This window comes from Acanthisitta chloris, unplaced genomic scaffold (genome assembly GCF_000695815.1).
Source record: "Acanthisitta chloris isolate BGI_N310 unplaced genomic scaffold, ASM69581v1 scaffold4899, whole genome shotgun sequence".
NCBI classification, from domain to species: Eukaryota; Metazoa; Chordata; class Aves; order Passeriformes; family Acanthisittidae; genus Acanthisitta; species Acanthisitta chloris.
Window position 1 is genome coordinate 146,621 of NW_008692966.1, and position 14,023 is coordinate 160,643.

A 14,023-nucleotide genomic window follows, 5' to 3' on the forward strand; every position below is an offset into this window, starting at 1 on the left:
AGTTTCCCACCATGCAGCTCATCCCTCTGAGCTCCCTCCACCCCATTCCTCTTTGTTACTTGGTTACCTCATGTAAAAGTTGATCTTCAGACACCACTGTAACATTAGATAAAAAGCCCTAAAATCTTGCAAGGCTCCAAAACCACTTAACATAGGCAAGAAAAGATTTGGTTTGTTTTATATACAATGTTGTTCCAAGTAAGCTTACCACATCATCATCTTTGTCATCTCATAAAATACCAGAAGACCTGCAGTGGTGTGAGATAGTACAATGACACATTTTGAGGGCATCTAACATTGGTGACACAAATTTTCGTGTTACAAGTGGCTGACCATCGTGTGCTCTGAAAACAGGATGCGGAAGGACTGCCATGCAGCTGACCACGAGAGAGGCAACACTGAAGAGGTGGATAGTGGAGGAGGGTCTTCCTGTGGCAACAATTCTACAGGCAATTCAAGCCAGAGCAGTAGCTCGCAGCCCACCAGAGATGGAACCCCCCAGCTGCAAGCTTCATCTCAAGAGGTCCACCAGCGGGCAGGTACTTGCAGAATTTACTTTGCTTTTTCTTTAGTCTTCTCCTAAGGAGCTGCGTAGGCAGATGCTTTGGGGTGTCTTCAGTGGAAAACTAATTTTAGAAAGAGAGCACTTTATCTTTCTGAATGACTGAGAACATGTAGGAGATGGCTTCCTGATATTGTTCCAGGTATTTACTGAGAGGGCATGAGACAAACATGATTCGCCAAAGGTTCCATTGTCAAAGTCCATTATGTGTAATTTTTGGACTAGCAGATGCCACTAAGAGTGCCAGAATGAGAAATGCAGATGGGAGGGAGTGTACATGTGCAATGCAGGGAGCTCATACCACAGTGAACCTCTGCTTTTTGTTGGCTGGGAACAGCAGAATGAAAGTATGCAAAAATCTTAATTATCTTGGAGGGACCATGACAATTTATTTGAGGAATTGGTTTGGCTGTTCATCAGCGCATGTGGAGAACAAACAAATGGAAAATAGCTTCTTATGTCTATATTACAGTTACCAAGAGAAAATTAAATGTTGCCAATCATTCTGTCAACAAGCAGCTGAGCCCTTCTCATATGAAATTATGGATTCAAACGTACTTCAGATAAATTCACAGCATAGAACTACTAGCCTTCACATTGAAAATGTATGTTAAGTAATAAGGATAAGGAATTGGTTGGACAGTCACATCCAGAGGGTATAGTGGTCAATGGCTTAGAGTCCCAGTGGACATTAGTGACAAGTGGTGTCCCTGAGGGGTCCATGTTGGGACCAGTGTTATTTTATATCTTCATCAGTGACACAGATGAAGGGATTAAATGCACCCTCAGCAAATTCCCAGGTGACACCAAGCTGAGTGGTGTGGTTGACACATCTGAAGGACAGGATGCCATCCAGAGGGACCTGGACAAGCTTCTCATGAGGTGTCCATGGGAACCTCATGAGATTTAACAAGACCAAATGCAAGGTGCTGCACCTGGGTCAGGGCAACCCCTGACAGGCTGGGGTATTAACTGATCAAGAGCAGCTCTGCTGAGAAGGACTTGGGGGTGCTGGTGGGTGAGAGGCTGGACATGAGCTGGCAGTGTGTAACTGCAGCCCAGAAAGCCAATCGTATCCTGGGCAACATCAAAAGAAGCACGGGCAGCAGGTTGAGGGATGTGATTCTGCCTCTCTGCCCTTGTGAGACCCCATCTGGAGTTACTGCATCCAGCTCTGGGGTCCCCAGCACAGGAAGGACATCGTCCTGTTGAAGCAAGTCCAGAGCAGGGCTGTCAAGATGATTAGAGGAATGGAACACCTCTCCTATGATGAAAGGCAAAGAGAACTTCGTTTGTTCAGCCTGGAGAAGAGAAGGCTTTGGGGTGACCTAATTGCAGCCTTCCAATACCTGAAGGGAGCCTGTAAGAAAGCTGGAGAGATACTTTTTACAAGAGCATGTAGAACAAGGTGCAATGGCTTTAGACTGAAAGAGTAGGTTTAGATTAGATATTTGGAAAAAATTCTTGACTGTGAGGGCAGTGAGGCACTGGAACAGCTTGCCCAGAGAAATTGTGAGTGGCCCATCCTTGAAAGTGTTCAAGGCCAGGTTGGATGGGGCTCTGAGAAACGTGGTCCAGTGAAAGGTGACCCTGTCCACAGTGCGGGGGTTGGAACTAGATGTTCTCTAAGGTTCCTTCTAATCTAAACCACTCTATGATTCTTAAGTTTGGCAGTAGGTTAGTGTGAGATCTATCACTGTGGGGTCAGGACTTGTAAGATAAAGCCAATTAACTCTACCTTTCAACAAGTTTGTGGTATTACTGTATAAATTAAAGCAGAAAACTAGAGGAGTATGACAGTCATTTGTTTCTTGTTACATCATTTTGACCTGTTATTAAAGATAATGGACAAGACTGGAAAACAATCTTGCCCTGAATATAAATTAAATTGCAAGAATAAAATAATTGCTGCTTTTAATTGAGTCTAGTGTTAGAGGACTGTCTGTGTACATACTCATAACTTGACACCACAGTAATCAGAGTAGCAAACTTAATTGTGAAATAATGATCCTGAGCATACCATACAATAAAGTAACTTAATTGTGAGTTGTTTAAAAGGAGATACTGGGTCCCGAGAAAGACACAGTCAAGAGAGAAAGTCACACGTACTTAAGAAAAGCAACCTGACTTTTGGTAAAATGAAGAAATGCACAACAAATGCAAGAAAGTGGAATATAGCAGATGCAAATTCATATCCAGTCCTGAGATACTGTTCATAGAGAATGAAACAAGAATTTTCTGGCTAGGACCATTAGGGACAAAAAGATGAAAGTGGGTTTGCGGCTGTTTAATTTTAAGGAGTGTTAAGAAGCAAAAGTAATCCTAGCAGTGATCTTGATCTGTCACTATATAGAAAGGTAGAGTTTCCAATATGTAGAAATGAGAAAAGAAATGTCTGGTTTATAGTGGGAAAATGCAGATAATCTATTTCTATGATCTAATCATGAAACAGTTCCATCCTAACAGCTACAAAGAACATGAAAGAGTGGCTATCAAAGCCTTATGCTTAATTGAGCAAATCCAAATGACTCACTCAAGAAGATTTTTAAGAGAGCTGGTTAAAAAGCAAGCTCTGCTCGATCTTCAATAAGCATCAGGACTCGAAGGCAATATCAGAGCACTGGGAAAGAACTTTGTTAAAAGTTGTTAAAAACCAGAATGATTAGGGTGAGCTATCTGCACAGTGCATGTCTGTCAGTCTGACTTTGGTTCAGGACATTGTTGGCCTACCACACACAGTCCTAGTTCCCTAATTTAAGAACATTCTTTAGTTTGGAAGGGCTTCAAAGAAGAGCCAAAAAATTATCAAATATCTGGGAAATATGTGCTGTAGTTAAAGATTAGGTAGGTGCTTTCAAACAATTTATATTGTAAAATGTGCCTTGATCATAGCTTAAGTACTTACCTGGGCAAAAAAAGGTGACCAAAGACCCTTGATTCGAGCAGACTTTGGTATAACAAAGATAAACAAATCCAGATTTGAAATCAAGAGCACATTTTTAATACTGAGAGAGTAAATAAAAAGTGAAACAAGTGACTATGGGTTAAGTTGGGATTCTCCATGACTGAAGATACTGGATGCATTTTTTAAAGTCACAGTAATAATTAATAATGCCACACAGGAATTAATCCCAGGGAGTTCTATGGCCCATGCTATATGGGACAGCAGACTAGATGATCATAGCAATCCCTTCTAGACTCATAATCTATGAATCAAGTCCATTTAATGTTTTCATATTTCATTTTGCAGCTTGGTAGCACTGAGTCCGCAAGATGCAATGAAATCCCTATATAAAAGTGCAGCCAAAATGAGGAGCACGGGAAGCTTGTGGGGTTCTCCCCAAAAGTGTCCTTATTTCATGATGCAGTTTATAGAACAGCCTTCATTTTTCATAAGTGTTTTCAGGGACAGGCTTATTTATGTGTAGATGTGGGTGGTCTCCTGTCCAATGCTCTAACCACTGCATTTGGGATGAATATAGAATACTTTTGGACAGGGGTCAGCTTGGCAATTTAAATCACAAACAGATGTTTGGCCACATTAGCCCCTGCACAAACTAGCACACCACAGCCCCTCTGTTCCTAATTCTATTCTGTTCTTTTTATTTTAAAAAGGTAGCATTTTAAAATAACCATCAGATGTAGAAACCAAAGCACTTAAACCAAACCCCAGGGTTTGAAGAACCTGAATCCCTGTGGAGGCCAGACCTGCACACAGCTGCCAGCACAGCAGGCAGGCCTGACCCCACCACAGCACATGCCCTCCCTGTTGATCACAGCTGAAGGGCAGAGGACACTTGGCAATGAGGTACACAGGAGCCACAGAATCACAGAATATCCTGAGTTGGAAGGGACCCACAAGGGCTGTCACAGTCCAAGTCCTGGGTCTGCACAGGACCACCCCAAGAATCAGATATGTGCCTGAGAGCATTGTCCAGGCACTTCCAAGAGCCGTGAGCATCTGTCCCATTGCTCTCAAGCAGAGATCTTGGGGCTCTTGTTACAGCGATTGCTGCTTTGCATGCCATCTTAGGAAAAGTATTTTTTTATTGTTTGGAGTATAAAAGTAGAGCTAAAGATACATTGCAAATGAGGTGTGAAAGTGTCCCATGCTTGCCAAACTAACTAGGTTTCAGTTCAGCTCGAGAGTTCCAGTTAAGTTGTAAGCCCAGCTCTGCTATCTGAGTCTGGGCCAAGTTACCTAAATTCTCTTTGCTTCAGCATCTGAAAAATGGGGATAACAGTAGCAGCCTCTGGAAAGCAGGACTCTGGATATAAAACAGCATGTTTCAGCTATATAATGTAAATAGCTTGGATGTGAAATTCTGCATTACTTGGTCATGCATGAGTTTAGCAGTCATGTTTCTGGAAGATAGTGTGAGATTTATATTCCTTTACGCCAGGAAAAATTCAGTGTCTGGAGGAATTTGGGTACTGGGGAAAACCAAAGCAAAAAAAAAAAAAAAAATTACCAACAGCCTAGAAATGCCTGCCAGAAAAACTTGTTTCTCTGTTGATGGCTCTCAACAGATTTTCTGGCATCAACTCCCTACCTCACAGCTATAGCTAGGAAACCAAAATGCCAGCTTGTGTTAATGTTTGGAGCTTCCTGGAAAGCAAAAGAGCCAAGCAGGCACTCATGTGACTGGGTATTTGCTGTGTAAGCCTGGGCTGGAGCCTGTCTGCAGAAACTGTAAACTGTTTTGGGGCCTGTGGCACATGCCAGTGCACTGCATGCCATCTGCAGAGTGCCTGGGTACAAGCAGCAGGTACCTGGTGGGTTCACTGGCCGATATTTTATGATTTTTCATTCTATGGCTATTTAAATATGCAAGTGTAATAAATGCAGAACTTACTTGCTTGAATGGCATAAGGTGTTGGTACAAACGTAACAAAATGTGGATGTATGTGTTGCACAGGAAGAGTTTGTCTGGGCACGTCAGAATATCTTATCTAATCTACTCTCTGTACCCAGTAGTTGCTGCTTTGAGATGCTTCACAGAGTGGGACAAGAGCCCTAAGTGGGTCTCATTCAGACCTCCAACAGTCTACCCTAACTAGAAGCATTCACATCTTTTCAGCCTGTGATGTACTGTAAATAATCACTCTTGCAACTCAGAGTTTACTATTGGTCTTGAAAACTGTCCTGTGGCTTGAATGCTGTAATCTTCCACTTGGTTGAATTCTCAGGAACATTTTTTTAATGTGCCATTGTTTTAACTTACAGGTTTTTGGTTTTATTGTTGCATTTAATTATACCAAGCTGTTTAAGGTGGATATTCAGCATCCCCTGCATTACTGTGGTTGTCAAAAGGGAGCAGAGTTAGAACAATGCTATGCTCAATCATTCACTGGGCTGGTTAAAATGTACATGGCAGAATAGGTGTGAGCCTGTGATTACAGTACTTTCCTTGGGGTCTCATTTCTCTCTCTTTTGACTCAGTGCAGAACCACTAGAACTATTGTGTCCAAAAGTCTGAACCCCTGTAGTGGAAAACAGAAAAAATTCATAGGTTTAGCAGTTTGTTAGTTCTCTTATTCTTTGGATTCTTATGCTGATAAAACCAGTGGTAATATGCCAACAGTAATATGTACACACGGGACTCTGTCAATAGCATAGAGTTCATCAGAATTACACTTACTGAAATATATTAATCTCTCTTTTAAAGGCAGGAGAAAACCCAGGAGTCAGTCTGTCCAGGCACACACTGCTTTAAACCAAAGGCCTCCTGCTTCAAGTCACTCTGGACCAGTTGTGGAAAGCCGACAGCCTTTCATCCAAACCTCTACATCTGCTCACGAAATTGCCCAAAGGCTTTCTAGTAGTCAGCTGTCATTCCACAATTCAGCAACATCTGTGTTTTCCCAGTCCCCTGCTGTTCCTGTTGCTGGCCAGCTGACTGTGCAGGACCGAGCTGCAGCAATGCTCAGGTCCAGTCTGGCCTCTTCCACCAGCTCAACTCTCAGCCTGCTGTTCGGCAAGAGAAGTTTTTCAAGTGCTTTGGTGATTTCTGGGCTCTCGGCTGCAGATGGAGGGAACACCAGTGACACCCAGTCATCCAGCAGTATGAATATTGCCATGGGTCCATCTGCTAGAGCAGCAAGTCAGGCAGCTCGGGTAAGGCTGAAGCTGAAACAGTGCTACTAAGTGTGAGCTCCTGTACTGCTGTCCTATGCCATTCTTGAACTGTCCTCCCTGTCATTTGGTCAGAAAAATAGTTTTTTCCAAAACAATGTCAAGATTTTGGTGTTTGCTTTGCATTTTGCTGCATCACAATGAAAATGAGACTGTTCAATATTAGTGTGTATATGAGAGTGAGGGTATTTGTAAGTAACCGACAGGTTGGCTGTTATGCACACACCTGAAATTGCAAACTGGGGCAAAGTTACTTGTCCTTTCACTGAAACTGGGGACTTAAGACTCCATTTTCTGCAGCCCAGGTGATGAGCACCATTATAAGCAGGCTAAATAGCTCCTTCCATGCCTGCTTATGCAGGACTTAATTGTAGAAAGAGGAACAGTTTCCTCCGAAGAGTACACTTGTTCTGTCCCTCTCTCTGACCAGAAAGTCAATCCAGACCTGAAGCCTTGTTGCTCAAAGGCTTGGTCAGAGGAAGCCTGTAGGAAATATTTACCAAAGGAAATCAGCATTTTCGAGCAGCAAAACAGTACTCATAAAGAACTTCAAGTCTTCTTCCCAGTAGGCTCCGAGTTCTATTCCCACCTTCCTTGGAAAATTCAATGCACATAGTAGTGTTATTGTCTACTGAAGTGTATTTATTTAACTTTGGTTGCTATCAATTGCTGTCCTGAACTTTGAAAATTTGACCTCAGCATCAGAAAGCAGAAACATGAGCAGATGGACTAGAGATGAAGGGTGACTGCAGCTAGACAATGTAATTAGACAGACTTATGCATTTGGCCTATCAAAATGGAAACAGGAGAAGATTGTGGATATGGGAAGTCCAAAACACTTTTCTGTTACCATCATTCTGAACTGTGTATAACTTCCCTAGTTTCCAAAGACTTCTCCAAACCTCAAGAGAAAAAAAGCTCCTTAGCCTGTGTATTTTGCTATCAACCCAAAAATACCATGTATGGTACAGTTCCTAGACTTTTGCCATGAACTTCAACAGGTGTTGACTGAATGTTACTCATCTGGGTTCAATCCTGCTGTTCCTGTAATGAGCATTAATAGTATTTCTATACATAGAGCTGAACATATCAAATGACAAGGCATAATTCCAGCTCTCACAAGTTTATGGCCTAATTTGCAAGAACACCAGTCTGCAATTCTGAGTACTAATGGTAGGACTCGCCTTGTCTAAATCTAAGCCATCTAAAACTTGGGCATGAAGTCTCAGTAGATTGCTGGTGAGGCTTCTGAATTCTGTATTCAGCGGAGAGGTCAATCCACTTCATCTTTAGAGCTGTTAGGAAGAAATTTTCCCCTCGGAGACTTGCATCTCTGTGCCAGCCATGGGCAGCCTAGATGACACACCAAATCTACATGGTTAAATTTAGATGAGGTGAATCCTGGTCAAAGTAACTGCTCCGAGTCCAGGTGTGTGTTTGATTGAAAGCCTTAAAGAGGAAGTGTTTTATTTAAACATTAACACAGGACAGTTCTGGAAAGCTTTTATACTAACGGATCCCTTACAGTGGGGTGGCACTGTGCGTCACGTTTTCAGACTGATAATTGCATTCCAGTTTAGATGAAAAGGTTTCTTTGTAAGTTGGATTTAAAATTTGGTGTGTAAAGCAAGCCCCAGAGCAACCCAATTTAACAACTTAGAAGTCAGCCCTGCTTGGAGCAGCGGTTTGGACTGGATGACCTCCAAAAGCCCTTTCCATTCCAAATTATTTTACAGCTCTCTGTACATCTGTGGTACTAAACCTCTAGCTCCTGGTCTGCTTTTCCTTCCAAATTTATGCGTTACACAAAGTGTGACAAGTAGCTCTTCAGAAGTCCCTTGTGAATAATGCATGTTAAGAATCCTATGGAGTTTCACAGAATGACATTCCTACATCAATTTTTAACTTTTTTCACCTGTCACTTCAAAAAATAGCTGAAGTGTTACTTAGAAATTTCCTAAACTAGTTGACTTTTTCTCTCTTTCTTTCCAGCAATTCGCTGAGACCTGTGAAGCAACCGATGCTGCAGAACCTAGACCCCAGCGAGAGGCAGGTCCAGCCCATGCCATGTTCATGAGTCGGAACCTGGAGTGCAGAAGGGCCAGCCAAGAAGATATGGCCCTAGAAGACACTGCTTCTCAGCAAAGCCTGTCTGAGGAGCAGTAGGGAGTATTCCTAGCACAAGGACCATGCACTTCTCAGAATAAAGACAGAGTTAGGTCAGGAAGCTGCACATGGGTTTAGGTTCTTTCAAATGTAATAAGCAACCTTCAAATGTTTATTTTTCTAACTTGTACACAAGAATACTACAGGACAGATGTTCTTCAGCTAATGGCCTTGGCATGGGTAGGGTTGGAAGATATCCTAAAAAACACACAGTGCCACTTCATCTCAGGTTCTTGTAAATCCTAGAACAACAAATACAACCTGTTTAATGTTCCTTCCCCTGGAACAGTTAGAATCACTAATGAATACAGTAGGAAATATTAATACAACTCAGTGAAAAGCACACAAGACATCTCTTTCCTGCCATAACTAAATGGCTGATTGCATGCAAACTAATTGAAATTTGATATATAACATACAGCAAAAGGCAACCATGAACAGAAGCAATGAATACATAAAAGGACAGTACAATGTACTGTTACATTAGAGCTAAATCTGATTTTTTTTTCCAACAGCAAATCTCTTATTTTTCCCTAACATGTTATGCAGGTGCTAATGCTGACTAGCAACATGGCATCACAGACCGATATAGTGCATGCAGCCATACTGAAATACTGTCTGAAGAGCCATGCTACACAGATTAACAAAAGTCAAGTGTGAGAAAAGAAAGTATGCAGTGCATGGAAAGTCTTCAAATCATGTGGTGCACCATATTTGCAAAGCAGCTTTGCATAAATTAGGCATTATCTCGTGCTCCTGTTTGGTTTACAACAGTGTTTCTCAAACTCCAGACAACAGTACCCTTAGGAGTTGCAAAAGGGCCCAGGGGAATCCTCCTCAAGGACAGAAAAGTGCAAAGCAGGCTGTAATTATTGTCTGGAAGTGTTTGTGTTAGGAAGGGAACAGCTAAATACCTTTAACTGCTGGACACAGCTCAGTGTCCATAAACACTTGTAGCCAGTAATTACAGGGCATTCTGATTTCCCTCCCCCAGAGACACTGAGCTGCTGCCAATTTAACAGTTGCATAAAGACAGATGATGCAAAAAAGGGAGGTCACACTTTCACAAGGTTTCAGGAACACTGATTTACAGGAATGCATGACTACTGTGGAAGCGAAAAGGCCACAACAAATCCTTCCTCTACTCTAGCGCCTAAACACACACACGTGTTCCCATGTTTTTTTAAATTAAAAGAATTGCAGCTATCAGTGTCTTGCTGTTCCTCTTTACTGTAACTACCATAGATTGTTTCTAATTCTCAACACGATGATGTGCAGCCAGGCTGTCTTGTCCCAATTAACAAGAAAGATTTAACAAGAGATGCTGTAGCTAAGTCTCATTACTGTTAGGCAATACTCAGTCGCATTCTGAGCTTCCTACTGTGCCACACTTCAGATCTGAGTAGTAGAACTAAGTAACACCAAGTGAAAATAAAATGATTCAAGTACGTTTTTGTGTGGCATCAGTTTTTGGGTCTTCTTTATTTGGAATTGCTTTCACTTGCTTTCTGCCTTACAAAATTGAGACATCTATTGGGTTTAGTTCACTTCAGATCTTGCTGAATTGATTATTTATAAAGCTCAGCACAACCTAGGAAAAACTCTACTCATGTTCACAAGGGCAAAAGCAGAGTATTCACATGCAGCCCTCTAAGACACGTGGTCATCAGTGCAGTCCAGGCCCTACCAATGCCTCCTCTAGCATCCGAGTGTGATGTGGAAGAGGAAATTGAATTCAGCTGCTCCTTTCTGGGAGATTGTCACTCTTGTCTCACTACACTGTTCACAAAGTGCTTCATTACAAAAGAAGGATGGAGGATATACAGGTAGGTGGAGGGCTCTTACTAACAGCTGCCAGCCTCACTTCTGCCTTGGGGGCTTTTGCATGGCAGTGCACAAGATAAACCATCACTAACTGGGAAGCACTAAGAACTTTCCCATATATTCACTTAGGCCTCCCATTTTCACATCTTTAACTTAAGTCTGAATTAATTTCCGTCAAAAATAAGTAACTCCACTGGTCCCAATCAACGTAAATTATTCTGTGCATCCAACTCAAGCATACTAAACCAGATTGGCAAACATCTGCACAAATCCTTTCAGCAGCAAGCCACCCTATCTGCTTGGCATGGATTGAAGCCCAGCAACACCACCTTCCCTTCCCCCAACACCACATCTTCCACAAGACTCTGCCATCTCCATGGCCTCTGGTACTGCATCCTAAAGTAATGCAGCTGCCTCACAGTTCCTGACTTAGCTCAAGCCACTGGCCCCTGAAGCACAGCTCCTTGTGGACAGCAATGTGCCATGAAGCACTGTCAGAAAAGGCCTCCTTTGTTGAGGCAGAGTGTGCAAGCAAGGCAAAGCAGGGATCAAGGTAAGAGCCAAAAATTGGCTCCATTCTGTAGCCATGTTTACTCAGTTTTTATTTTGCCCTAAAGTTGCTATTGTAGCATAGTGGATTAAAAAAAACCCCAAGAGTGACCACTAACAAGTATAATGAAGACACAAAAAATAATAGCAAAATAAGCACAAACTCTCCCACATTACATTTCTATATATTTTTTGAGATATTCTGCTGTTACTCAGATGACTACTGCTATATGCAGTGGTTTTAACTATGAGCCAATCCTACAGAATAATCAGACATGATGGTTAGAAATAAAACCTGTGACTAGGTATGAGGTTGTGTTGACTAAATACATCTTAGACCTCCCCCATTTTCGCATGAGTAGAGAACACCCAATTACATGAACACCAATCACATGACAGAAGATGGATTTAAGGCTCTGAGACACAACAAAGCTAACAAATAGGAATGTAACCTTTACACAAGGCCCAATTTCAACAGTAAGCTACTCAGAACAGCTCTGCATAGCACCAAGAGGCACTGAGTCCATAGGAATGCTGTTCTCAGCACCAGTACCTGCAGATACACAAAGGCTTTGAGGCATACCTTTATTCCTGAAAGACCTAAGCACCTTGACACTTAACCTCACACATGAGGTGCCTCAGAGTTGCAAGATGGAAGTACCTGTCACACCTCAGGATCCCCCTTGTTGGGCAATTTTGGCCTCCAAATGAAAAACAAAGGCAACATTCACTGATTTTAAGTCAGCTGTGACACCGCTGATGGGTTTCACAATGCCTAACACTGTTCAAACTTGGCCCTGAAGTTGCTGAGGCTTAACAGTTTGCCTGTGTGCCTGATGTCTTACCACAGCTGTGATGCAGAAAGGATGACCATCACCAACATGGCGATACTTATTACAAGAAGTTGCATTTTGCATCAGGTGCTATGCTTGATTTTTTCAGAGCTGCACAGGCCACTCACTCAAGCAGGGGCTGAATGCAGAAGCCTGCCTGATGCTCATTCAGCCAGCCCAGAACACTCGTGTTTCCACAACACAAAAACGGTGACATCCCTTCTCACCAGCAAGCTGAATGCATCCTTTGAGGAAACCAGGCATTCAATCCACAAGAGCATTTGGGACATGCAGCTCTTCCATAGACATGTCAGATGGGATGAAGAGATTGAGGCCTTATCTACCTCCTCCTAAGATTAACCTCAGGTAACATCACCATTGCTGATAAGAAACACTGGGAGGGATTTTATTCACACTGGCTCAGCAGAGCCCACACAACCAGAGAGGACCATGGATTACAGGAAGGAGGATAATGAGTATATGGTAAAACAGGCACAAATGCAGTACTTCAGCCCATGCATTAAACATGGGATTGTTACCTGCCTCCCACTTTGTTATCCCAAACTTTCCTTTCACCAATAGGCTCTTGTTTACATCACAGAGTAAAAGTCAGGTGCACCACACTCTTAATGGTACAACATGGCCCAAAGATCTGCCAACCAAAGCCAGCCACAGGCTGCTGAACTACTCACATCCACCAGATAGTGGCAAAGCCCTAGCCTGGCCTCCAGCCTGGCTGTTTCCCACCACGGCAAAGTAGGAACCAGTGATGGGCATAATCTACAAACTTCATTCCTGTTCATTCAAAAATAAAAAAGCCAGAGGTCCTGGCTGTTCCCTCCATTTTGTAGTGTCATACAAACTTCTGTGTGAGGTACTGAAGTTCTCGTTGCAAACTCTCACCTCATTCCCACAGGCAGAAATCTTGGCATTCATTGCATTGAAGACCAATCTCAATGAAAAGGACTTACCAGTGTGAGCCTTTTCCCTTTGAGATGATGACCAGATCTTCTCAACATCAATGAATGACATTCTGACATGACTAAGTTCTTAGGACTCTGTGATGTCATTCACAGCTTTTTCTAAAAACTATTTATTTGAATAAGTAAAGAATAAGACATTTGTCTCAGCCCACTCACAGCTCTTCTCTTGCTGGAGAATTTAAGTTAAAGATTAGCTGAATTTTGTGCAGCTCATTTTAGATTAGAATTACCAGTGAGATTCTCCAGCATGTAATAATCATCTTCCTATCAATGCATTTTTTTAACTACCCAATTATTGCCATATTTAGATTACTCCCTGGATTGGGAGCTGGTATCTAATTACCATGTTTCACTAGTGCTTGTACATCCTTAAATTTGCAACACAGACATATTACTTATAATTACCTTTGCAGTAGGTCCAGTGTTAAAGATTCACCTCACTCAGCTTTTCAGAGTTCTACAAGTCAAAAATTGCCTAATGCATGATAAATAATGCAGGCCCTGTTTATTCCATGCTGTGTGCAATTTTATGTTGGAATTACAAGCCTCCTTGCCAAAAATGTCCTTGATTCTCAGGCTTCAAGAGAATAATTGGTACCTCACATTCTCCCCTTTTCTGCACCAATTAAAACCTGCAGGTGCACTAATGCTGTCATCTGGAATCTCACTGGTACATCAGAGGTTCTTTTCACAAAATGTGTGCTGTTAGTAAAATCAGCCCATCAGGGGAATTGTGAATGCTCTGTTTGTTGTGACAGTGTTCTCAAGGCCCCCAAATATTTCACTAGTGCAAGACCAGACAATACATTTCTACCTCTAAAGTAAACACAGGTTGTCATAAAAACTTACCTTCAGTTGGAAATATTACTTTCTCACTCACTCGATGTATATTTGAAACAGGCAAATCATATCTTCAGGACTGTCTCAGATTTAAAGGCGAGACATGACTGTTAAGGTCGTCTACAATCTC

The 14,023-nt window shown here is 42.2% G+C and overlaps 1 protein-coding gene across 1 annotated transcript in view; it reads left to right on the plus strand.

The window, feature by feature from the left end:
* The window catches only part of PCNXL2 (pecanex-like 2 (Drosophila)), a gene marked incomplete at its 5' end in the record, with an annotated part of 148,871 nt that extends 139,689 nt beyond the window's left edge, over positions 1–9,182 (plus strand). The window contains 3 exons of the mRNA XM_009082871.1: positions 355–539; positions 6,232–6,680; positions 8,691–9,182. Of these exons, the coding sequence (XP_009081119.1) occupies positions 355–539; positions 6,232–6,680; positions 8,691–8,864 (808 nt within the window). The remainder of the gene's footprint in view (positions 1–354; positions 540–6,231; positions 6,681–8,690) is intronic.
* Positions 9,183–14,023: the final 4,841 nt, after the last annotated feature.